The sequence below is a fragment of the Physeter macrocephalus genome, chromosome 7, assembly GCF_002837175.3.
Source record: "Physeter macrocephalus isolate SW-GA chromosome 7, ASM283717v5, whole genome shotgun sequence".
Taxonomy (NCBI): domain Eukaryota; kingdom Metazoa; phylum Chordata; class Mammalia; order Artiodactyla; family Physeteridae; genus Physeter; species Physeter macrocephalus.
Genome location: NC_041220.1, coordinates 76,897,508 through 76,924,599, shown reverse-complemented (window position 1 = coordinate 76,924,599; position 27,092 = coordinate 76,897,508). Strand labels below are relative to the sequence as shown.

The window sequence follows — 27,092 nt, the reverse complement described above, 5'->3', positions numbered from 1 at the left end:
AGGAAAATCATATCACTAATGTGGTTTATTAATACCTTTCCTACAGGGGTGACACTAAAGGGTTCAACAAAGATTTTTATTGTTTTTCAGAGAGACTTTACTAACCTCAATCAAGAGATCTGAAATTCTGTAAAACACATGCTTGTTCCCTAACTTCAATTTCCTTCAGTAGTTTTATAGATCCCTCAGGCCAGGGAGAGCAGAACCAGATGCGCTTGGGAAGACTTTACAGTGTGTGTCTGCAATGCCACGATACATCGAAAAGTTCTGCCGATACTAAGCTTCTGGTATAAATCGTGATATGAAATGATCCTTAGTGTAGCGTGCTTTTTACTTTGTAATCTGGTATACTAATCATAGTGTATAAAATATTTTCTTCTGGAAATTCAAAAAATACCCAGTAACATCATCTAGACAAGTCGAAAAAGCAGGCCAGCATGTTTATATAACATAGCACTTCTCCCCAGGGCCTACCTTGCCCCATAAATTGTGGTACTGGTGTGAAAAAATACAAGTCAGGTCTGAAAAAAAAAAAAAAAAAAAAGGCCTCCTCTTAAATCACAACCATATTTGTGAGAGGAAAGGAAGACAGAGACAAATTTAAAGTTGCAGTCAAGCTTGTCACGCTATTTTCTTTTTATTTTCCTTTCCTAAATAATTTCTTATTGTCGCATTTTCCACCTTTGTAGAATCCACTCTCCCCCTACCCTGATGTCATAATTCTCTTTTAATTGTTAAATAGTTCAGTCATTTGTGGTACTGGGATACTTGTTAATCATTATCATTTGAATCATTATTAGGGGCAGAGATGTAGAATTACTGTAGTGGAAACAAAACTATAGGAAGGAATGTTTCCCAAATGGCAACACCCTGCCCACCAACTGAGAACAGCCCTCCCCGGCTGTGACTGGAGAGACTGCAGTCTGCCCTAAACGCTCAGCTATCTGGGGGATGGATTTCTGGTAACTCCAGGCATGCAGAATGTGCTGAAGGAAGGGGGAAAGAAAGGATGCCTGATCCGTGATACAGGCAGCTGAGCACAGCTGAAGATGGAAATATTACATGCAGATAACGGATGGCTTAGTTTACCAACCAGATGGAAGTAAGTACTTAGATTGGGGCACTGACACTAAAAGGAATTTATACCTTTGAAGTTGATAAGGCTGGGAGAAAAATGCAGAGGAATGAAAAGGTGAGAGAAGAAATGTAAAAGCAACAGAGAACAGTGTGTATGGTGGTTAAGGGAAAAGACTGGCTGGGTTCCAAGAGCAGCTCAGATACTTACAGGCTGTGTGACCTTGGGAAAATTATTTAACCACTCTGTGTCAGTGAAATGGGTAATAGGAACTACCTCACAGTGTTGTGTTAAATGCTCAGTGTTAAATGACTGAAGACATGAAAAGTACTTATGACAGTGACTGACCCTCAGTAAATGAGGCCCTGCTATCATCTGAGTAGCAACTGTACATTCTCTGATGATGTGGTTTTCAATTTCATATATATATATATATATATATATATATAGTCATCATTGCCAGATTTAATATGAGATGTTAATTGTTTGATCCAATTTTCCTTCCCGGATAAGTTTTTCTTTCCTATCTCTGTCAGTTTTGAAAACATAATACCAGAAGAGGAGGGGCCCAATTCCAAACAGAGCTCCTAAAAGTGAGGAGCTCTCGGGAGTGAGTCTGAAATTGGGATAGATATTTGCTGATCTTGCATAAGTCCAAAGAGTCAAGGCAGGATCTTCAATGACCCCATGACAGCTGGGGTCATTGTACTGAAGCAGGTACTCCCATTTAAGCTGGGATCTTATGGCCAGCCACTTACTTGGCTTGTGACTTCAGGGTTTCCATATATGTATATATATATATATATATATACACACATTTTTTTTTAAATGAGCTGAGTATTACATATGCTGGTATTGCTATTAAGAGGACATGAGAGGCCAGGATACAAAGTGAGGCAGAATTTCTATAAGTGTGTTGAGGGAGTTAGGTGGGTGTTGAGAAGAGAGAATTAAAAATCTTGGCATTTTTGTTTTGTTTTGTTTTTTGGTTTTTTGCAGTATGCGGGCCTCTCACTGCTGTGGCCCCTCCCGTTGAGGAGCACAGGCTCCGGATGCGCAGGCTCAGCGGCCATGGCCCACGGGCCCAGCCGCTCCGCGGCCTGTGGGATCTTCCCAGACCGGGGCACGAACCCGTGTCCCCTGCATCGGCAGGCGGACTCTCAACCACTGCACCACCAGGGAAGCCCTATCTTGGCACTTTTAAAAAGAGACAGGAATGCTTTTATATCTGGCTAACTGAGGGAAATTGATCACAGCCCTGGGGATCCTGGGAAATAGATAAATCAGGGAAATCAATGGAATGCAAGGAAAATGGCTGCAAGGAGAAAAGAAAGCATTCCCATCTGAGAGAAAGGAATAGGGATGGGTCCTGAAGAGAAGGTATTTAGTTACTCAAGATGTGAGAGCAAAACCAATGGGATGTGAGAAGAAAACCTGGGAGGAATTCTCTGGGTCACCTGCTATTGCTCTGCTTATCACAAAGGTTTGTGATATGGATTTAAATGAAACAAAGAATGCCTGCTGCACAATAAATATTGGTTCCCTTCCCTCCCCCTCGTGATGAACAAGGATTTTCTTTCAACATATTGAGAGAAATGGCTCTGTCTTCAGATGGGGGCTGCAAAGACAAATCAAGGACATAAATTGGAAATGACTGTAAAATCCTGACCTATGTATGAATATGCGTCCAAGCTGAATATAGAAGCATGAGATCCGTACCTGTAAGTTGCCTAACTTGTGTATAATTTGCACCCTGAGTTCCAGTTAACATTAACTAGAGCAGAATAGTCTGTGCCCTTCAACATTTAAGATACTCCTCTGGAGAGAACACAGTGAAGAGAAGTCCACAGAAAATCTGAATCCTAGGAGTTGGAAGCCACTTCGCAGGTGCAGATGAGCAAGGCTCTGCTGAGTAGCACTACTTTCCGATGCTGGGGCTGGTTACATGAGACCACATTCTGTTCTGCTGCTGGAAAGCGCCACGTTGTGGAAATCTCTGGATGTTAGCAAGATGTTCTTATCTGAGCTGAACTCTGCCTCTGTGTCACCTCTACTGTATCATTTCTCATGTGTTTGTGCAAAACAAGACGCAGACATAGAGAATGGACTGGAGGACACAGGGAGGGGGAAGGGTAAGCTGGGATGAAGTGAGAGTGGCATGGACATATATACGCTACCAAACGTAGGGTGGATAGCTGGTGGGAAGCAGCCGCATAGCACAGGGAGATCAGCTCGGTGCTTTGTGACCACCTAGAGGGGTGGGATGGGGAGGGTGGGAGGGAGACGCAGGAGGGAGGGGATATGGGGATATATGTATATGTATAGCTGATTCACTCTGTTATAAAGCAGAAACTAACACACCATCGTAAAGCAATTATACTCCAATAAAGATGTTAAACAACAACAACAACAAGCAAGGAAAACAAACTTACTTCACGATCCTTTACTTAACATTTATGGGGCACTAGGAGCCTGACACCATTATGTCAGAGCAACCAGTAAGGACACGAAGGGGCAGTGGACACGTGAGGAGGAGGGGGAGCATTCTGGCACAGCGGCTAGGGGGTAGAGGATGGAGGGAGGAAGACCAGGACCACCGACATGTCCACAGGGGGAAGAGACGTGGGGGAACCAGTGCTGTCAGGAAAAAGAAAACAGAGATTCCCTCGTCCACACAAATCCTGGAAATACCTGCAACGAGGGGCAGTCCCTTCAGACTTCTAATTTCCAGATTATACACCGCAAAACCCTTTGAATAACTATGATCAGAGGAGCAGCACCGGGCAGGGTATAAGGTAGCTGACCCTGGGACCACACAGCTAAGTCACAGCGTATCTCTGTCACTTAGTACCAGTGGGGTATCAGATGAGGTACTTCTCTATGCCTCTGTTTTCTCACCTGTAAAACAGGTATGGTAACAAGTTTGCTGGGAGGATCCAGTGAGCTGAGGACAAGCACATCCTGAAGGTCACGGCCAACACAATGGCATCCACCTTGACTTCTTTTCCTCTCACTCCTCACGTCCAATCTGTCAGCAAATCCTATTAAGGCTACCTTCGAACTAGATTCAGACTCTGACCACTTTCACCACTGCCGCCCTCCTGGCTCAAGCCACCATTCCCTCTGGCCTGGGTTACTGCAATAATCTCCTAAGTGGTTCATAACACAGCAATCATAGTCCTGCTGTGAAAACGTAAGTCAGATCATGACACCCCTCTCTCAAGCCCCTCCAATGGCTCTTTTTTTTTTTTTCTCAGTACGCGGGCCTCTCACTGTTGTGGTCTCTCCCGTTGCGGAGCACAGGCTCCGGATGCTTTCACCACTGCCGCCCTCCTGGCTCAAGCCACCATTCCCTCTGGCCTGGGTTACTGCAATAATCTCCTAAGTGGTTCATAACACAGCAATCATAGTCCTGCTGTGAAAACGTAAGTCAGATCATGACACCCCTCTCTCAAGCCCCTCCAATGGCTCTTTTTTTTTTTTTTTTTTTTTTTTTTTCTCAGTACGCGGGCCTCTCACTGTTGTGGTCTCTCCCGTTGCGGAGCACAGGCTCCGGATGCGCAGGCTCAGCGGCCATTGCTCACGGGCCCAGCCGCTCCGCGGCATGTGGGATCTTCCCGGACCGGGGCACGAACCCGTGTCCCCTGCATCAGCAGGCGGACTCTCAACCACTGTGCCACCAGGGAAGCCCTCCAATGGCTCTTTACTTAACCGTGAGTAAAAGCCACAAGGAGCTATGGGAAACAATGGAAATCATGGTTCTTGGTTTCTCTTGCCTGCTGTGTTCTCTACAGCACTTACATCGGTCTATATATTTCACTTAATTATTTTATTTGCTCGTCTCCTTTCAGTAGAAAGTTGAGAAGGTCATGGATTTTTGTTTATTTATTCACTAATGAATCCACAGTGCCTGACCCACAGAAGAATCTCAACAAATAATTGTTAAATCGATTGAATGAATGCACATCAAGTACTTAAAGTGTTCAATATACCTTAGGTATTTTTGGTGTTATTTTTCCCAGATCTTGGTTGTCTTTTTGAAGAACTTCTCTATTGTGTGAATGCCTTTTAAAACCACACAGTACCTCATCCTCCAAAATATCACCTGAACCGGGATGGGGGGAATGGGGCTGCTATTTTCGGTCTTGCCTACCCATCTCTGTGACTGCTGTACTAAGCTGGGCGCCTTTATTACGCCTTTAGACAACCCAAACATACAGACATATTTAATTATTTAGTTTTGGAAGGAACTGTTGCCAAACCAATACAGGAAAAAACTGGAGTCCTAGGGGTATGGTCCTTGGATTAGACACTCATGACCCTGATGGTGGTAACAGAAAGTTGACTTCACCACACCAGGAATGCTTTGGAATAGCGTTGTGTTCTGGGGGATGCCTTGTGCTGTGTTTCATTACACGGATTAAGTAAAACATGTCAGGTCCGGGAATGCTAATATTTGTACTTATCCTGGTGCTAATTACAACACTATATTACTACATGTAATATATAATAATATATATGTAAAATATATTATAATAGTATATTCTATGAAAGTTAACAGATGAACAGGTAAGTTTTATTCAGGATGGTTGGCCAATTATATATATACATATATATATATACACACATACAGATATAACTATTGGCACATAAATGAATGTTTCACATATATGTATTTAACTATATTTTTGACTGAAACATAGAATTTTAAGATTAAAAAATGTAAATCTAAGGGTAGTTACTTCTTCCTGAAATTAACTGGATTGTAATAGAACTAGTGACTAAGCACAATAAAAATGTTCAAAAATTGAGTACTCCCACATTTTTGGGTCCTAAAACCCTAGTGCCTAGGAAACAGTAAACGTAGACTATCTCTCCTTGGGAATGTGAGTGGTGTTCTTGTTATCTTCCTTTTTTGCAGTTGTTGTCAGGCTCATTTACACACACATGCATACCAAGATGCTTTGCAAACAGTAAGTACTAAATAAATTTAAAGTACTATTCTTTTCTTTAAATACATTAAACAGATTTACATTTTGGACAAGCTAGCCAAGCCTACAGCTGAATTAATCCATTCTTCCTATTTTCGATGGAGCACCAGCTATTTAAACATTATATTCAAAGTATCAGTAGCAATAAAACAACAAGAAAAAGAAGCCCGGTTAGCACTTCACACTGTATATGAAGTGAACAGAAATGTGATGGGGTACTGACATCCATTTCACTTTGAATTAAACACAGCATCACCGCAAATCTCAAGAGATGATATTAAGTTTTGTGTTTGGGTAATACCAGGAATTCTACAGGCAAGGGTAGAATTATATTTGGTTGGCTAAAAGCCAGTCAAACTTCACACTTGTCCTAGAAGTAGGTGGTCAAAAACTCTGTTCTTGTCTTCAAAGCAATTGGCTACAGCTGCTCAAACTATCTCGATTTCAAAATCTTTTGTGTCACTCATTTTGAAAATAAAATATTCAGACATGAGGTAAAATGAGGTCTAATGAAAAAGATATTAAGTTAGAATTGACCTTGGGGGAAAAGCAGGTCAAATCGGACAGCGCATATCAAATAAAAACAAAGAATAGAATTGGAATTTCCAAGTGGCATCAGCAGACATACACAGTCTTTGATTTTATTTCTTCAGGAAAAAAGGACTCAACCAAGGGAAGGAGGAGATGCATTCACAGCTTTCGCTCTGTTCTCCTCAAAATACACGCTGTAAATTTTCTCAAGTTCACAGTACATGTTTCAGAAGAAGCCTTCCCTTTGGGTGGAAGGAAGTACATGCTCCTTGATATGTCTGGTTTTGCTGTAATGGTATATAATGCCTCTCTCTAATAAATTTAACCACAAAATTTTTTTTTAATGTGCCTGCATTCTGCTAATTTATAAAAAGCAGGATGCTGTCAGATAAAATTTCATGAACATGATCTATAAACCAGACTGTCAAAAGTGAAAGGTACTCAGGCAGTACTTAGGGAAACAAATAATGGAAACCCCTGGAAAGGTTTCCTGTGACTGCAGGAAAACAATGTACTGTAATGGAGCTCACATTACCTTGATTTGCAAGTTACTGTGAGGTCACAGGAAATCCTGAAATGTTTTCCACATTTTCTTTTATACATTTTATGTCAAATTTCCTGCAGTTGAAATCATACACCCTCCTACTGCTGGAATCTCTTCTGAACGAAAGGAGATCTTGTGACACTCCCCCACGAACACCTAATAACTCAGTTCCTACCAGTGTAACAAGAAAGTGACAGATGGAATTGAAAGTGGACCATGATAAGGCTGAAATGTCAGATATCCTAACTCTTTCAAAATGAAAACCAAACTGATGTCATTAAGACAACTCTAAAAGTGCATTTAATCTAGTGACAGTAGCCTTTTCTTTAGAATAAGAGATAACAACAAAAAAAAGACAGACTGTCCCAAGACATAAGCTTACCATTTCCCCAAATCTCTTGTTCAAAAAGTATGTGTGGATTGATGGTCTAATTTTAAAATGGCATCCTCTATATGGATATTCTTAACATGATTCAAGCTCCTGACAACCACATTTTATTGACCCAGCTATGCTTACAAAAGGGTAAGTCAGATTTAAGTAAAACGTCCAAGTTTAAAATATTCTCTCAATTTTTATACTCACAGCTGTGGAGTTTAAAAATAGCTTTTAAAATTGACGAATACTATTTTAATATAAACCCAAGCCAAGTAATTATGGCTCATTAATGAATACCAATTTTTAGGGTTTGTTAGATCATGAGTTATTAGGATACATTACCTCTCCTGACATATCAGGGGCCATGGGGACAGCAGGCCACAGAGATGAGTAGATTCCAAAAAACACCACCCAGAGTGCGATGCTGCCCCAGATTGCTATGTGGCTGAACTGTGAAGGAAGAGAATATGAGTTAAAGGACTTTCAGGTAGATGGAGGGCTCCCACCCACACTGATGAAGCTTTCACAAATTTCCTTATTAATTTTTTTTACTACATCCATATAGTATTACCTATGGCAATTATTAACTAAATAATTGCATGTTTTAATTGGATCTTTCATTAAACACTCATCTCTTCCACACCGGTTATAATGTTGGTGGTACTGGCATTTAGAACCGTTCCTTCTCTACCCCCTTTGGCAGGTCTCACCTTCCACTCTTATCTTTTTTTTTTTTTTTGTGGTATGAGGGCCTCCCTCTGCTGCGGCCTCTCCCGTTGCGGAGCACAGGCTCCGGACGCGCAGGCCCAGGGGTCATGGCTCACGGGCCCAGCCTCTCCACGGCATGTGGGATCCTCCCAGACCGGGGCGCGAACCCGGTTCCCCTGCATCGGCAGGCGGATGCGCAACCACTGCGCCACCAGGGAAGCCCCACTCTTATCTTTTTTATCCGCTACCATCTTTAAGCCTCCTTAGTTTTTGCTCCATATGCTCTCACTGAAAGATGCTAAGACACTTGTGTGAATATTAATCTCTGTGTTGATGATTGTCAAATCCAAATTTCTTGTGCCCATCTTTCCCTTGAGCATCTAACTTTCTTTTTATTTATTGGGTCTCTCTACCTGGATGTGAATATACTTCAATACTAACATATCTAAAATGGAACTTGTTTTATTCAGACTGGATATCTACAAATGTCTGAGGACACATCTTTCTCTGATATTTTTGGCCTTCAGAATCATTTTCCAATGAGTTTTCTGCCAGTCTTGCGACACACTCTACTAAGAAAAGATTCCTAGTCAATAAGTTTGAAGGCTTCCTCCCTTCCAGGTATATTTACAATGTACAACAATATATTAAGGGCTCTTGAGAAGTCTTGTGGTAAATAAACTTATTTAAGTTTTACTCAGTGTTTCCACACTAGAGTCTCCAGTTCCCTCCAGTCCATTCCTGACTGCTCCCCCAGACTATAATTAACAACCTGTGGAACTAGGGTAAAGGGACACATGCAGTTAGAACGAAAAACAACAACAAAAATTAGTGATTAACACATAAGTAAATGTGATATTCCTTGGTTGTGACTAAAGATTCTCTTACCCAGGTCCAATATGATGTCTCCAATCCAGCTTTCAAACACACAGTTATCACCACAAACTAAAGCAGAAGGGAAATGTTATTTTACTTCATAAATATGATAGTTCATCAAATTGGACTGGTAGATTATTCACAGCTTGACTTGTACGTCCAACAAGCAAAGAAACAAGTGAGTTAGCTGGGTGGCTGAACATCTTGATCACGACCAGCTGGACCTGCCATTTACAGCCTCACATTCCTGACTCCCTTCCCTGCCTTCTCCTCACCCTCACTGGCTGACAGTCTAGCCATGAGCTTCTGAGCGTGGGCCTGGCTACTTCGTGTACAATTCATGAATAATGATGGAGAATCATCTATAGCAATCTTGGGTTTCCAAGCCTGCTTTAATTTTATTTTTTATCAACTGTAGTACTTAAAGCCTCCATTTTCTAAATTTTAAAGATAAACTGTAAAAGTAATATAACTGGATATTTGGAAATCTGAACACTTACTCTGTAACTTTACTTACCTGAAACACTGCAGAGTAGAATGTAAGAGCCTGTTACATCTCCATGCTGTACACACCCATTGTCACTGGTGCCCATGCTACTAATTCTAAAGTAGGGGGACCCGGGTTTAATGAACTGCCCTGTGTTTTCCATAGGATAGCATAATGACTAAATGGAGTCAGACTATATTGCCCTGGAGTCAGACTATTTGTGCTCAAGACTCCATCATTTATTAACTGTCTGATAAGGCACAAGGCAAATTACTTGACCTCTCTGTGTCTCAGCTCCTTCATCTGTAAACTGGGACTGATAAAGCTTACCTACTCTATAGGTAAAACACCAAGAACAGTGCTTAGCACTGCAGCATTATCTATTATTATCTATTTATAATCAAAAATATTAAATACTGTTAGTAGCCAAAGGAATTTGGGGCACTTTCAGTAGTTTGCCGGGATGGAAGTGTGACCCTTGCCTAGCACTGGTGATCAGTGCTTCAAGGGCGCAGTCCTACTTTGGGGCACTGTTAAGGGTTTGTACACAGTATTACATGCTTTCCAGTGGTGTCATAAAGTCAGGACAAAGTGAAGCATTTGAGCTTTCTCAGCGGGATATCTAATAGCAATTTACGATAAATATCTGTAGAAATAAAACTCTTGTTAAAATTTAAGTATTTAATTTAAGCTATATAAAAAATTCTACAATGAGAGAGATTTTTTTTTTTTTTTTTTTGCAGTATGCGAGCCTCTCACTGTTGTGGCCTCTCCCGTTGCGGAGCACAGGCTCTGGACGCGCAGGCTCAGCGGCCATGGCTCACGGGCCTAGCCGCCCCGCGGCATGTGGGATCTTCCGAGACCGGGGCATGACCCCGTGTCCCATGCATCGGCAGGCAGACTCTCAACCACTGCGCCACCAGGGAAGCCCAAGAGAGAGATTTTGACACAAAGTTAAAGAAACACTCTCTCTTAAGCTCTGGATACTTTAAAGTCCCTCAGAGACATCTATGACATCTACTTTATTTCTAAACTTAGTCCATCAAGTATTATTTCTGTTTTGCACTCGTGTTGTACAAGAACAAACCACTAGCCCCCGAAATGTGTTTTCCCTTTTTTTTTTTTTTTTTACTACTTCATTGAGGTCAATGGAAAGGAGAGCCTTGATTTACCAAAACCTTAATCCCTCTGTTACTTAATGGTCTTAACTTCCTATTATTCAGTTATTTAAACATTGTATTATAGTTTTTCCACCAACTGAGTCAGCCGTACCAATGGCCACTTAGTATTTAGGACAGCACACTGCCCCCACTTGGGGGCCATGGAGAGGAAAGGACACTGGCTGGAGAATTCAGAGTTCAAGGTTGGAGTAAACTTTTATTAGAGACTAACTGTGTGACCTTGAGCATTTGCATCCAAGTGGAGCTTTTGACCTTAGAGGGGAAAAATGGTTTTAAAACCTTTTTTGGCTCTTTAATGGCAGGGTGCGGCTCACACTCAACTGTGCATCCTCCGTAAGTGTTTGACATAGTGACTTAACACAGCGAGGTCCATGCCTTGAGTGGGTTAAACGTCCCAAAAGAGTGGATATTTGTCTCCCAACTTTATTTTCATTAAGTTCTAGAATAATTATTGGTTAAACACCCAAGTAGAATGGTACTATTTGCCATAAATTTAGGAAAGCAAAAAAAATATGAACAAGGGCAGTAAAATAAAACTGAGGAAGAAGGGACAAGGAAGAGAAAAAGGGAAAGTGAGGCAATAAGTGTAAGGAATATTGGAAATAAGAGCAACCAAAGGCCTATAAAGTCAGTGAACCTAAATGACATTTTTATACATTTTATACCCTAATACATTTTATACCCTAATATAAAATAATCTCTTACTAGTCAAAACATCTCATTTCATTTTTAAGAGCAAGTGTAAACAACTCTTAAATCCAGAAATGCACACATTTAAATTTCAAAATGAGCTCATATGAAAATTCAATTTTATATGCAAACGAGGCAAAGGTTCCACACTCACAGTGTAAACGAAGTTTCCCAACAGCAGGTAATCAGAGGTCTTCCCATTTCCAAATACAGTACCTGCATGAAAAGAAGAAAGACTTGCTAGAACTGAAAATAATTGAGGTCCTTTCAGAATCCTTTCAAAGACAAGTCAATTTAGGAGTGCTGAACAAAAGAAGGGGAACCAAGAGCCATACAATGGAGCCAGAAATGAGGCTAATTTAACAAAACACTGTAAGAAGTCTCATAAAGTTGCTTAACATGGGTCACAAATGAAAATCAAATTCCCAACAGTCAGCATGAAGAAGGAAACTGAACTTGTTAACCAATTCTCAGGGTTCGTGAGATTAAAAAAAAAAAATTCGTTCAAGTGGAGCTTAATGCTATGGGCAGTAAGACAGAAGGCATTATGAACCCTTAATAAAGAACTTTGTTAACAGTATAGATGAGGGCTTTAGGGAGCCTTCTCACTATCTCTCAAAGTTGTTGGTATTGGACCAAAAAAGCAACTTACAGAGGGCTGGGGGGGCACCAATATAATTCCAGGCACATGGCTCTTTGAGGATCTGGCTGAATTCAGGGGTACATCTAAAGGTACATCTAAAGGTATTTTTCTAGCAATGACTAACAAACATGGCTTTAGATGAAGGGAGTGGTACTGACAAACCAAAATCACTACTACTGATTAAAAAAATCAAATAAAAAATTAAAAAATAACAATAATTTAATCATTGGTACCATTGAAAAATTTAAAACCCATGGTATGTGTCATACAGTATTTTACTTATGCACATATTTGACAATATTTATTCAAAGCCTAATATGGAAGTACAAAATATGTTAGAGTAAACTGAGAGGAGACACAGAGCATGGTGCTGGTATGAAGAAACAAGGAGAGCCAGGTGAGCTTTGGACATACAGACCAGGCGAGGTTCTGTTACAAGTTGTGTCATCTTGGTTTATTTATAATCAATCTCCGTTGAATTCAGTTTCTTCACTTAAAAGAAGATTGAGTGAAACCCCCTACTTTGGAGGAGCTTTGAGATTACAATAAGTTAAATATATAAAGCACCCAGTCATGCTCCACAGTGTGACCCTGCCTCCCCTCTAAGGTTTTCAGATAAAAGTAGCCAGGAAGGGCTGCTTAAGGGGCAGCCCAGAAACCTAGGAGACTACCTTTCTCCATGGAGTATCCCATGATGAGGGACACAGGATCTGATGTGCTAACATGTCTTACGGGTATGTTGTGGACAGACATACATGTCTGCAATTAATCTGTGAACTTTCATAGAACCAAATTAACAAACTCAAATCTACAAAATAACTGAAAGTATCTTGTGATTACTTCTGGACTTCCATGCTTCTGCTATGTGGCACATTGGTTAGGTCCCTTAATCAATATAAGCAAGTTACCAAAAATAATCATAGTTGGGTCCAACTAAACCTTCTAGTCATCACTGGTTTGTCATAAGCTGGAGATTCATTTCAAAATCAAATCGAGGAAAAAAGTTAAAAGCCTGTGGTTGCGTTTATCAGGTTTGGCATTTGCATGATTTAGGTAAATTATTCGTGCTAAAACTTTCCGGTCCCTGGACCCCTTTGCACTCTTAAAAATTATTAAGAATCCCTCAAAGCTTTTGTTTATGTGGTTTATATCTACCAATATTTACCAAATTAGAAATTAAAACAGAAATTTAAAAAATTTGTATTGATTTACCTAACAGTAATATACCCTACATATGTAACATAAAAACAGATTTTATGAAACATAACTATTCTCCCAAACAAAAAAATTAGTGAGAAAATTGCCACTGTTTTACATTTTTACAATCTCTTTAATGTCTGGGTTAATAGAGCTGGATTCTCATATTGTTTTGGTTGACATATATGAGGGAAATCCAAATTCACAGAGAGACAGAGTTATAAAGGAGAGAAGTATTTTAGTAATCTTTTCTAATAATTGTGGTTATTCCTTGATACTACTTTAAAACTCAAGAAGTTTCTTACAGTGGCGGAGATAGTTTCCTAAAGGTTAGTAGCAGTGTAGAATCTGAAACTGTTTTGGTGGGAAGCATGCTGTCCTGCATATAGAAGTAGATATACTGTTGTACGCACAAAACTTACATAATGCTATAAACCCATGTTACAATAAAAAAAAAATACACCTAACCTTAAAAAAAATCCATTGGTCCATTTTGCATGGATCTTTTACTTATGCACGATTCTGTAACCTCATGGAAGTAGCTGGCTCAGCTCACAACTCAAACAAGCCCCAAGACACTCTACCTTGATAAAGCTGCTGCATGTTGGTATGCAGCCGAAGTGCTTTATGCATACTTCCCATTTTGTCACACAGAATATTCATAAGATGTGTATCGAGTTTCAGGATTTAATAAAAGTATTAGGTTTACAGCTTCTTCAAGGGCATTCTTAAGTGAAATAGCTTTTGGGGGTTGTTTATCTAACATGGGTGCATGGCACTGAAGAATGACTACTAATACAATTGTACCCCTGTTTGTGTCAAGGTACCAGCAATTTTACCCACTATTCCTCTTGCATCAGCAATGAAAAAGACAAATAATGTCTTGATAATATAAAAAGTTTGAAACTATTAAATTTTGACTTCATTCATGGACCTGAAAAGGTCTTGAGTATTCTCAGGTGACCATACTTTTGAGAAACGCTGAAGCAAGTGAATGAATGAATACTTAGCCATACATTACAGAGTTATTTCTATTTCTTCTGTACCCCTTCCTTTCAAATGCTAAAGAAAACAAAAACTCCTTTATGTAAAACTAAAAACAAGACAAAAAAAGCAGAATGTTAAAACACAATTTATGCTATATGTTATTATCTCTCAAGAAGAGAAAGCACAGTGAATTGGTTCTGCTGAGGCTGGCTGGCTTTGGCAGTTCCCCAGACAAATGCAAAGGGAGACTCGGGATCTGCTCTTCTGCGGCTGGAATTACTTAGGAATTTCTTTCAAACCCTGTCATTGCTAAAGTGTTTTGGATTGGTAAGGTGATTTGGATGCTGCTTGGTTTGAGCTACTTTTGATATTAAGTTTCTTTTTATTCTGATTTAGAACACTAAAATAGCAGTTTCACAGATGGACATTCCTAGTTTTTCATACCTACATTGATTTTGCGTTATGAAAATAAACTACCTGGAGAACGTCTAAAGTCCTGTATTGTACCCTAGATTTCAACACCCTATGGCTCCCCTAAGTGAAAGCAATCCAAATGTCCATCAACTGATGAATGGATAAACAAAATGTGGTCTATACATACAATGAAATATTATTCACCCATAAAAAGGAATGAAGTACTGCTTCATGCTGCAACAAGGATGAACTAAGGTCACATATGATTCCATCTATATGCAATGTCCAGGATAGGCAAACCACAGAGACAAAAATCAGTGGTTGCCAGGGGCTGGGGGAGGGGGAGGGGAAATGAGGAGTGACTGCTCATGGGAATGGGGTGATGAAAACGTTCTGGCATCAGAAAGTGGGGACATTGGCACAATTCTGTGAATATACTAGAAACCACTGAACTGTACAATTTAAAAGGGTGAATTTTATGGTATGTAAATTTTATCTAAAAAAAATGCCACTGTGATTCTACTGGCCCACTGGGTCAATATTTTATATTTAATTAGATTTTCTTACCACACTTATTTCTATGGCCTAGAAAATGAGAAGTATTCACTGTTGGACTGTCAGAGTAGTTAATAAAGGAATGAGATGAAAATCTTCGACTAGGACATGAAAGTACTGCCTTCTCTGTGACACTCACACCCTCCCGCTCATGGTCTCATGAACTCCTCCACAATGGACTGGGTGCCGACGGTGAGCCAGGCACTGTTCTAGGCACTACGAAAACAACAGTGAACTAAATGGACAGTTCCCTGCCCTTCTGGAGCTTTGATTCTAACAGAGGAGAATGATAGTTATTAAAAAAAAAAAAAAAAAAAAAAAGCAAATATATCACACCCAATAGACAAGCACCATGAAGAGGATACAGGAGGACGGGGGGAGGGGGGCAGCAGGGGCGGGGTTGGTGGGTCTCTGAGGCAGGGCGATCAGGAGGGCCTCTCCGAGCACAGACCCGAGGGCGGGAGGAGAGAGTAGCTGGAACATCTGGTGAAGATGGGGAAGAGCAAAACGGCCTGCAGGCTGGAGCATGGTGAGGGGGAAAGCTGGCTGGGGAAGAGGGAGAGTCGGGTGTGGTTAGCCAAGGCTGGGGCTGTGGATTTCTTTCTAAATGTGATAGAGCCTGTGGGCTTTTGCGGAGGGAGGCACCTGGTCTGATTTACGTTTTACAAGGATCCCTCTGTAGGTGGGATAGAACATCTGGCACTGCATTTCATGGGCCAGCGTTAACACACAGGCTGAGAGGACAGCCAGTACCTCTAAAGGACGCACAGGTCCTTGGGTGGAGGTGTCATGTTTGAAGTACTGTAGTTTGAGAGCTGAATGGTCAGCCATCTTCCTCAGGATCTCAGGGCAAGTTCTGCTCTGGACACAGTAGCACCAGCTTAAGCATCCAAGGGACCTCTTTTCTAAAGTGGCTACTTCATCATTTTTATGTGTAGAGGAAATTCACCATAAGCCTATCTCTCAAAACTGACAGAATAACATCACCCCCTCAAAGCAAGCAGAGAAAAGTTTACACTCCAAGATGAACTTAAAAACATATTAAAAATCTCATTTAAAGCTCCGGCTCAAGTACTTGAAAGTACTAGCATGTCTGATTAGGTTCAGTATAAAGAGTTGATACAAGCCTCACAGGTATAATAAATAGATCACATAAAATATTAGCACTATTGTCTTCAAACTGTACATCAACAGAGGGAAAAAAAGAGTCCTAAAATTTAACTCTCTGCAAGTTTGGAAAACATGAGAAGTAGAGAAGAAAGGCTTTGCATATATTAAATCACTTTGCTCCCAAAGGAAAAGTAAAAATCTTTAAAGTGTGTACAACGTTTAGATGCATGTATTTTAGGTTAAGGAAAAATACCATAACACGAAACACTGCTATAATTTTTAATGTATATTGACAATGAATTATTTTTCTAAACAAGTAAAAAGTCATCTCTTAGCATGCATAGCCTTTCTACTTACCATACTGAAGGGCTTTTAGTGGAAACCAAAACAGAATAACTGAGTGGAAGAGGCCATTTAAACAATGAACCCAGAAAACCTGAGGGAAAACAAAAATCCATGAGAACCATTTGCGATAAACTAGCTCTGTGAACTCTGACCTTTCTTTTTATCTGTGAGCTAGATTCACAAAACGTGTTTCTCTCGGGCCACCACTGTGAATTAATAGAACTGACAGACACTTTCTGCCTCTTAGACCTTCATGGGTCATTTATTTATTTTTACGTTTCTCAAAATGTTTTTTCAGCTTCACTGAAATTTTTTCTACTTCTTAAAAACCAAGTATTAAAAGTTTAAATTTCTGCCTGAAAAAGAAAATAAAATTTCAAATAACTGCAGACCTTGAAATTCTTTAAGTGGGACTATTTTCATAATTCCAGAAGAATAGACTTTTGAAAAGATTGTAATTTAGTGAAATCCCTACTTTCTCTTTTCCATGTGCAATAAATGTGTAAACTTTTTAATGGTAAGGATATAGTGCATTCTCTCTCTCTCTCTCTCTCCCCACACACACACACACACACACACACACACACACGCACACACACACACTAAATATAGCAAGTATAACACCTAAATTGTATAATTCCTTAAAGCAAAGCATTTTCACTGGGACCGAAGTAATAAAAGACTTTCATAATTTTTAAACACCTGTCAACATAAAACTTCATACAATTATAACGTTGTTTAATTGTTATTGCTTTCTCATCTATTGTATTTTAAGAACAAGAAAGCAAGTATCACTGACTTTTTCTTTGTAACATGGATGTGAAAGATTAAGTTATAGAAAAACTGTTTAGAACTCTTATGGCCCTTTGAATGGTTGCAGTTTTGTCATTCAAAATTGCTTCTTGCAAACAAGACTTATGCTAAATAAAATTGGCATGTATTAACAGTTTTAAGCTGTTCAAACAACAGAAATTAAGTTGCCTGCCTCCCAAAATTTTCCACTGTGATCTCAACCTCCTTTGTTAGTTCACCCAGCCACGCCGGGTTGTATGATCCAATTTACGCTCCAATACATTACACATTTGAACTTGTGTTACTCATTAACCTTTGTCTCTTCTCCTCACTATGTCATTACTGCAAGTTTTTATTTGACAGAAAGCACAGGTGGGTGCAAGAAAAATTAGTTCTACTTTTCCATTTTCCTGACTGATACTTATTGTCACATGTTAATCCTTTAACCCCTGTCATGACCTCAGAACCTCCGACCCTTTTTACCATAACAAACGTAATCATCATCATTCAGGGCAACAATGCTTCTACATTGGGGACCCGCAGCAATTGCTGTGTATACAAATATGCATTTTGTAACCATGTGTCCCTGAATTTTAAAATGTTCATATGGGATTTATTCAAATAATTTTCACTGAAATCATTAGAAAAAACCATAAACCCTATAAAAATTGTTGGCATCTTGTGTATCTATAAATATTTAAATGGATACTGGAGTTGTAGAATCTATTCGGGTTGATCTGGTGACTTCTAAATGCATGGGCTTTGCAGACAGTGAAATACTTTGTATACAACAAAAGAATAGCAAAAAGTACAAGGAAGGATGCTCACACATTAAAACTATATATGACCTGCTACACTTTTTCACTGGCCACAAAGCTGTTTCCAAGTCGCCATATGCAAAGGGCATGAAAGAATGTGACTTTCTAGGAGAGTTTTTTTTTCCTAATAAATTTATTTATTTATATATTTATTTATTTTTGGCTGCATTGGGTCTTCACTGCTGCACGTGGGCTTTCTCTAGTTGTGGTGAGTAGGGGCTACTCTTCGTTGCGGTGCGCGGGCTTCTCATTGTGGTGGTTTCTCTTGTTGCAGAGCATGGGCTCTAGGCACATGTTCTTCAGCAGCTGCAGCACATGGACTCAGTTGTGGCTCGCAGGCTCTAGAGCGCAGGCTCAGTAGTTGTGGTGCACAGGGCTTAGTTGCTCCGTGGCATGTGGGATCCTCCCAGACCAGGGCTCGAACCCGTGTCCCCTGCATTGGCAGGTGGATTCTTAACCACTGTGCCACCAGGGAAGTCCCTCTAGCGGTGGTTTTGGGTAATCCTGTGAGGATCAGTTTATGTTTATAAGCAACAGTACCATGGCCAAGGTAGTGGCTGGGAAGTTAACTCTCGAGAGAGCACCATGGAGCCTGAGCTACGGGAGATGGGGAAGTGTGACTGAGGTTGATGTAATTGCCTGGGTCGGTGAGGATTACTCTTAGCATGCCAGTAGGGCTGGAACCTTCCTAGCTCTCAGATTACATTTTTAAGGAAACAAGAACTCATGGTCCATTGTATCTGTCCTGATATGGCTTTCCGTCACTTGAAAATACTCACCATAGGTAATGAAAAACATTACAGCAAGGCAGTGGAATTTAATACAAACTGGACATCAAAATTAAATTTTAAAGAATCAAAAAGTAAAACATTTAAAAATAAGAGCATAGACATTGCATATTATAAATAGCAATGGTTTTAAGAGACCACTAAAAATACTTTTTAGAACCAATGGTGTAAGTCAAAGAATGCTTTAGTTTTTTTTTTTTTTAATTTAACCAAATTCAGTTGTTTAAAACCACGCCCTCAAGTTGTATGCATCTGCACACCTGGACACACTGTGCACAGTGCATTCTTGAAGACCTCATCTCAGAAGATGCATAACATCCTGGTGATAAACTTAACATCATCATTTACTGTATGAGGTTAGAGGCACTGACACACCTGTTTCACTCTATTCCTTTGATATACTGAGAACAAATGTCATTTGAGAATTATTTTATGAAATAATATTTAAAATATCCTACATTAATTTCCTAAATTCAAAACACTGAATTTAGGTTATATGTAATTATTAGTAACATAACATGCATAACATAATAAACATGCACTATACCGACTGGGAAAAAATTCTGTGAAGGTGTATTTTATTATTATTATTTTATTATCGTTTCAAAACGGCATCCACCTTGACTGTTATAAAATTAAAAAAATTTTTTTCCTCCCTCACACTGGATAGAAACACGAATTACTAACATACTAGTGGAAACATTTTAGAATAAATAATTGCAGGAAAGTAAACTCTTCAGGAAATTAGATATTTTTGTTTCTGAGATGAAGAAATACCATGGATCACAAAGATGACAGGAGCCCATGGCTTGTTATGTAGGACATAAACCCGGAATATGATTTTAGATAAAGTGTTGGATATTTAATCTTGTATTAAATTTTATGTCTTGGAAATACTGAGTACTATGGCTGAGTTATCTACCAGAGACTATATTTTCAATGCCCAATACAAACAACCTAATATTCCAATAAGGACAAGGTTATTCCACAAAACAGAAAATTAGAAAAGAATGATAGGGGCTTCCCTGGTGGCACAGTGGTTGGGGGTCCACCTGCCGATGCAGGGGACGCGGGTTTGTGCCCCGGTCCGGGAGGATCCCACGTGCCGCGGAGCGGCTGGGCCCGTGAGCCATGGCCGCTGGGCCTGCGCGTCCAGAGCCTGTGCTCCGCAGCGGGAGAGGCCCACGTACCCACCCGCCCCCCAAAAAAAGAAAAGAATGATATATTACCTCTCACCACTTTATATGTGTAAAGACAGTCCTTGTCAGTCCTGCAATACTGACCCCTGTGAGGAGTGACCATTGCCCCAGAACACTGCAAAGACAGAAAGTCAGAGGGCCAAAGGGGCACCTCTTCTGTCTGCTAGACCCAGTTTACTGCTGCCTGGCAAACCCCAGTGAATTGTGGCTATAGTTTAAATTTATAGCAAAACAAAACAAAACAACTTCTCCGTCCATATCAGAACCCTAAGCAAATCTGACCTGCCATGGTCAGGACCCTGGAGTTGTTTCCTTGGCCTTAGAAGATCCAATGCCCCAAGCAATTGGAGCAGTAAAGCAAGTCCCACCAGGGCACTGGTTCCTACCTTCGTGTTGAAGTCTCGGGCATTCTGAGACGTTTTGTATAATTCAGGATACTTCAACATATTCTCTTTTCTGCATGATCTCTCAAATATTCCCAGAGTTAAGGGCGGCATTGCTGTAAACATCTAAAGTGCACAAACTCGTCATTATACCAGGCAGCCAAACGCAGGGTGAACGTCTATCTCAAAGTATTCAATAGAACAGGAATAATAAAAAGTCCTAAACTTACCACGTTATAAAGACCTATGCACCATCTCTCAAAGAGGATCTGTCCAGAAAAGCCATTAACGAAGGCAAACCAGATCTAGGAAGAAAACAATCCCAAATCCCCCAAATTAGAACACAAAAACCATAAATTCATTGCTTAGAATCTGCTGTATACTCAACCACTGCATAAAAGCCTCACTGACATAGTATTTTCACGACTCTCTTGAAAATGGCATTTTTTTGGTTTGCTTTTTAATTTGAAGGGATTCTTTCGCAAGGTCTTTGCTATTTAAGTCAGAATTGGTTCCACTTGTTGAATCAAAAAAGAACTATATCAATGGGCAGTCACAGACTTTAAAAAAAAAATAGATACAACCTTGTTTCCTAAAAGGCACTTTAGAGAATATATTTTATGCAATTAAAATTTTAGAGCTTTAATTCCCTTTTAAAATATCTACCTTCTGATAACTATTTAAAGATTACTGTTGTTGGGCTTCCTTGGTGGCGCAGTGGTTGACAGTCCGCCTGCCGATGCAGGCCTGCCGATGCAGGGGACACGGGTTCGTGCCCCGGTCCGGGAAGATCCCACGCGCCGCGGAGCGGCTGGGCCCATGAGCCATGGCCGCTGGGCCTGCGCGTCCGGAGCCCATGCTCCACAACGGGAGAGGACACAACAGTGAGAGGCCCGCGTACCGCCAAAAAAAAAAAACAAAAAAACACCAAAGATTACTGTTGTTTTCATTATAATTAAAAATTTGATTATTTAGAAAATAAAAGTTTCCTATAATAATACCATCACCATTTATTTTCTTCCACTTTGGTTGTATTCATGTAGTAGTTCATTTATATATATTCATAGATTTATCTTACTGGAGAGCTATATGTAGTGTCATGTCCTGCTCCTCTCCTTAACATTATATAATACACATTTTTCTTAAGTTGTTACATGTCCTTTAAAATAATGTTAATGGACATATATCCCCTACAGTGTGGCTACAACTATTTTTGGATAGTTAGCTTGCTTCCGGTTTTTGCTATTATACATACTTCTGAACTGAATATTCTTGTACAGAAATCCTAAACATCTCTATTTCTTAGGATGAATTATTTTTAAATAAAAATAGCTTTACTGAGGTATAACTGACATACAAAAATGACACACATTTAATGTATACAATTTGGTGAGCTTGGATATATGCATGCATGCATGCATGAAACCATCACCTAATCAAGGTAACAGACATATCTATCACCTCCAAAATTTCCTCATGTCCTTTTTTCTTTTTCCTTTTAGGATGAATTCTTCTTTTTTTATTTTATTTTTTTAACATCTTTATTGGAGTATAACTGTTTTACAATAGTGTGTTAGTTTCTCCTTTACAACAAAGTGAATCAGTTATACATATACATATGTTCCCATATCTCTTCCCTCTTGTGTCTCCCTCCCTCCCACCAGGATGAATTCTTAGAAGTAGAATTAATGGGTCAAAGAACATAACTTTTTTTTTATGGTTCTTGATAATTATAGCCATCAGAATGCAAAATTTGAATTTATACATTAAAAATATATTTTTTAATATAATAAAGGTGCTTCTTTATATAAAAATATTTTGTAGCTTAAATTTATGCTTTGATTAAAAACAAATCTTTAATAGAGCAACACGTTCTTATACATTTTGCAGTTCTCTTACAAACAGAAAGCTTAACTCTGGCTACAAAATTAAGGGGCAATATAGGGAAACTTTCTCCAGCATATTTAAGACAAATGGAAAATTAAAGTGAATATCAGTAAATCAATAATCCCTGAATTATTTTTTTAAAAAGCAGACATAAAATGTAATTAAAAATCACATTAATCTGGAAGAGTAAAATGTCTGGTCCAACACTGAGATTACATAAACACAAACACAAAGTCAAAATATAACAACAACAACCGAAAACCAGTTAGGGGACAGCAGTCTGGACATGACGGTCAAGTGAATTTTTGAATTGGAGTTGCAGGGACTTTGCTACACTTCACATTTCATTTAACCTCATTATGGAAGCATGAATTGCTACAAATTCACCATTTATCAATATGTACCCAGGCTGGCCTCCCTATGAACAGTTTTGTACCCACATTGATCTTTTTCCTTTTTATAGTGGAAAGGAATGACTGAGCATATATAAAAACCAATGTGGGCTTCATGAGATGGAAAAGAGAACAAAGTAGCAATAGCACGTGAAAAATAAGTCCAAATTGTGTTAGGCTTGTAACACACTAACAACAAAAAGAACAAAAGCATAGAAATCAGAGGTAAATCTGAAATTCTTACTTGCTTTGCTACATATATTTACAGAAAAAATTTGAACATGTGCCCTCTGCTAGGAGCCAGATCATTCACTGCTACATGCAAACTTTAAAAGAACTTAGCATCTTCACATGAAGTTAAATTTACTCCTTGGGGTGCTGCTGACTTTAAACTTTTTTTTTTTTTTTAAAGCATTAGTAGACACAAATTGACAAGACAGACTTCAATGCTATCTACTGTGTTTTCACACTTGGCCTTTTTGAGATGTGGATTATGTAAATACATATTTGTGATGCTCTGGGTGATGGTAATGTTCTCCCTGAAGGCGACTGTGATCTATTGTGGTATTCAGATTTCTTAGGGTATGATGGTAATATAAAGAATTTTTAAACACAAACTTTCAGTTATGGCCTTAGTAGTCTAAGATACACTCTAATCTTCATTGGTCTGAAGAAAGCCAAAGCTGCATGCATACCAAATTCCTCTAATGGACATGATTTGGCTCAAAGCTTATAGTTATAAATGCATTTGTAATCAATACTGCATAACAGGAGAAATTTATGTTAATAAATGTGTGTATTAATAAACATTTGTAAATGTGAATGGCCTCCTGGCCTCTTTGTACGCAACTTTCGGTGCTGATTAAAACACCACTATGAGCTTGAAATTTAGGAATCTCCCTCAAATCAATGGATATTTACATAACGTTTCCAGTTCAAAATAACTTGCAAATAAACCAGCATGCTCGCAGTCCAAGTTTATTTTAAAATGCACCACTTGAAGGCTTTATGAGAGAAATGCAGACGTTTTTAAGTGGAAAGCTATCAACACATTTTTACCGTTTCATTTTTCCTACTGAAAGGTAGGTGAACATGTTTCTAGAAATACTCTTCCTGCACTTTAGAAAGTTAATATTCTAATTTCTTTTTTTTAAAAAGGAGAAATGACTAGATAGGAATTGATCCTTCCAATATAGTACATATCTTCGTACAAATATTTTAGCATTGAAGTTTATATATTTTAAAGGAAAAGAGGTTTTTTAACAGTGAAGAAGTATACCAGAAGGCTGATTTCAAGTTAGTCTGAGATTTGTAGTTAAAAGATATATTATAAATGCATCCCATACTTAATAAAACAACACCTAAATTACTATAAACACATAAAAGTCCCTCCTTTGACTCAACAAAATCATGGATGCAGAAAGAAAACATCAGCCCCTCTAGGGAGGTATCTAAATTATTTAAAGTCACAGGAAATCCATATCGCAGCACAACTTGCTGGGAAAGTATCACCTCATTGACTTTAATCAAAGCTTCTGGAAATTAGAAACGTTACATTGCTTTGGGATCTTACTGGAAAACCTGGATGTGACTGATTATTTGAAAGAAAAGGTCTTATTTTGCTAGGAAGGAGTCAGATGTTTCAGAGAAATTGAAAAAAAAACTCTTTAGAAAATGTCAGTAATTTCAATGAACACCTAGGGTTGCTGCTGGGCGGCCACCATAAGCAAGTGCTTTATACTGCCACCTGCCAAATCTGTATTTATTTGTTTGACTGTAATTTATGGCAATGGAGTAGCTAGATAGTGACATTCCTGGCAGTATGGCAATGGCAAAAGCAGTTTTTGCAGGTAACCTATAAAACCCATAGCATTCCATACCATTCCTTTATTAGCAAGGAAACTTCAGACCTTCCTGTCCTGGTATTATTTTCTAACTTCCATGTCCTAGTAGAGGCGTGGCAGTTAAAACTTCACAGACATTTCCCCGATGGAGCATTTCTGCATATTAAACAGCAGCTTACAAATAGTCAGTGAGTATTCTGCTCCCACGCCTGAACAGCACAAAACACTGAAAGGGGAGATTCGAGACTGGCAGTTGTCCTCACTAGAGACATTCAATGATGTGTTTTCTGTCTATTCATTCACAGTATTGACATGAACCATTAACATCTGCAGAACTTGTTTTAGCTGGCAAAAGTTGGGTATCTGGGAATTGATTTAAGAGGTCAATTCATTTCCAAGATAGCTGAATTATATTCAAAATACATTTCCATAAACTGTTAAAAGAAAAATAACTTAAGAATGAGATTTCCAGTAAAGTTTAGGACTTACTTCCCTTTCAGCATGTAAAGAATCTGATCAGTGTTAAACATCTCTCGAAGAGGCTTTAAATTCAAAGCCTAGTAAAATTTAGGGCTAATTAACCGCAAATCACATAACTCTGGATTTGAAACAGAGCATGCAGATTTAGTTTTTCATTTGAGTTTAATACATTTTATTTCTCCCATTAGACATAATTTTGACCACTTCATTGTTGATTGTCAAATAGATTTAAGAAGTGGCAAGTTGAGTACTCTTATTTCTTTTTACAAAATTAATATTTTGTAAGCAGATTTATTGCAGCTAGAGGCTTTAAACTCCTCGTACCTTCAAGAGTATATGTAAATAAACTGTATAAATTGATATTCTTTTGAATGTCAATGTTTTGGGATGAGAAGAAAATATAACTAGAAAAGCTAGGACTATAGGGGGGACTGGGAATTACAAATAATTATATTAGAAAATAATCACAAATTTATATAAACAAAAAGAATATTTTGTATGATCTCATAAGCTATTTTGGAAGTGCATTTTGCTTCAAAACACAGACTATTCCAAACCAAATTCAGCAGTAATGAACAATAAGTAAATTCATAGATTATCTTATTTATGTTTCCAAGTATTTAAAGTGTTTATTTTATCTAATGGGTTGCAACCTAATTATAGATTTTTAGTGACCAATAAATAAAACTGCCTGCACACTTCAAAACTAAGTTTTATTTTTATTAGTCTGACTCATAATAAGAACTATGCTCAATCAACATTTTGCTAAGGAGATAAACATTCAGACAGAGGCACAAAGAACAGCTGAAGCAAATATACAGCAGTTCCCAACTAACGTATCAATAGGGGAAATGTGGAGCCTACTGATTGTTTTGTTTATGGTGTTACTTCTGTGGTGTGAAGTATGTGATATTATTTCCACATGGCATATGGTTAGGTTGTGTCTCTTCTGATAGATGTGTAGAAACAGTCAACAGAGTAGAGGGCAAGGTGGCATAAACAAACATCTGTAAGGGACCCCAGGGCAGATTTATGAGGGAGTAGGCAGGTCCTCTGACAGGACTGGAAGATGGAGGGTTTTCTTAACAAGCTATGGAGAGTTCACTGTCATGCTTTGTGAAGCCGCAAGAGGAGCAAGAAACTGGTAACACATAGAGTTTAAGTATTACAAATATAGCTTCTGATGATAAAATGGTCATATGTTAAAAAAAAAGATAAATAACTTATTTATCACATCCTGAGTGTTCAGCTTACTTATTCATCTACTGGTGCTGTGCTATCCAGGGGGGTAGCCACTGGCCATGTGGCTCTTGAACACTGGAAATGTGATTAGTCCAAACTGAGATATACTGCATGTGTAAAATACACAACAGATTGTGAACACTTAGTATGAAGAAAAGAATGTGAAATATTGCATTAATAATTTTTTATAGTGATTCCATGTTGAAATAATACTATTGAGTATATCGAGTTAAATGAAATATAATTTAAAATTAATTTGGGCTTTAATTTTTACTTGTTGTTAATGTGGTTCCCAGAAAATGTAAAATTACACATGTGGCTTGTTTTACATTTCTATTGGCAAGCTTCTGGAGGATAGGAACCTTGCTTGATTTACTTCGTACTTGGTGAACTAAGTCTGGTGCCTGGCATCCAGCAGGTACTGCAAAAATGTTTGCAGAACAAAATGCATTGTTTTAAAAGTGATATTCCTGGGCTTCCCTGGTGGCGCAGTGGTTGCGCGTCCGCCTGCCGATGCAGGGGAACCGGGTTCGCGCCCCGGTCTGGGAGGATCCCAC

At 38.9% G+C, this 27,092-nt stretch overlaps 1 protein-coding gene across 1 annotated transcript in view; it reads right to left on the bottom strand.

Annotated features, from left to right (window-relative positions):
- Positions 1-27,092, bottom strand: part of ATP8A1 (ATPase phospholipid transporting 8A1) — a 242,227-nt gene that overhangs the window by 29,961 nt on the left and 185,174 nt on the right. Inside the window, exons 28-33 of the mRNA XM_028492008.2 lie at positions 20,921-20,995; positions 20,694-20,816; positions 16,723-16,801; positions 11,614-11,675; positions 9,114-9,170; positions 7,860-7,967 (exon numbers count right to left, since the gene is read on the bottom strand). Coding sequence (XP_028347809.1) covers positions 7,860-7,967; positions 9,114-9,170; positions 11,614-11,675; positions 16,723-16,801; positions 20,694-20,816; positions 20,921-20,995 — 504 coding nt within the window. The remainder of the gene's footprint in view (positions 1-7,859; positions 7,968-9,113; positions 9,171-11,613; positions 11,676-16,722; positions 16,802-20,693; positions 20,817-20,920; positions 20,996-27,092) is intronic.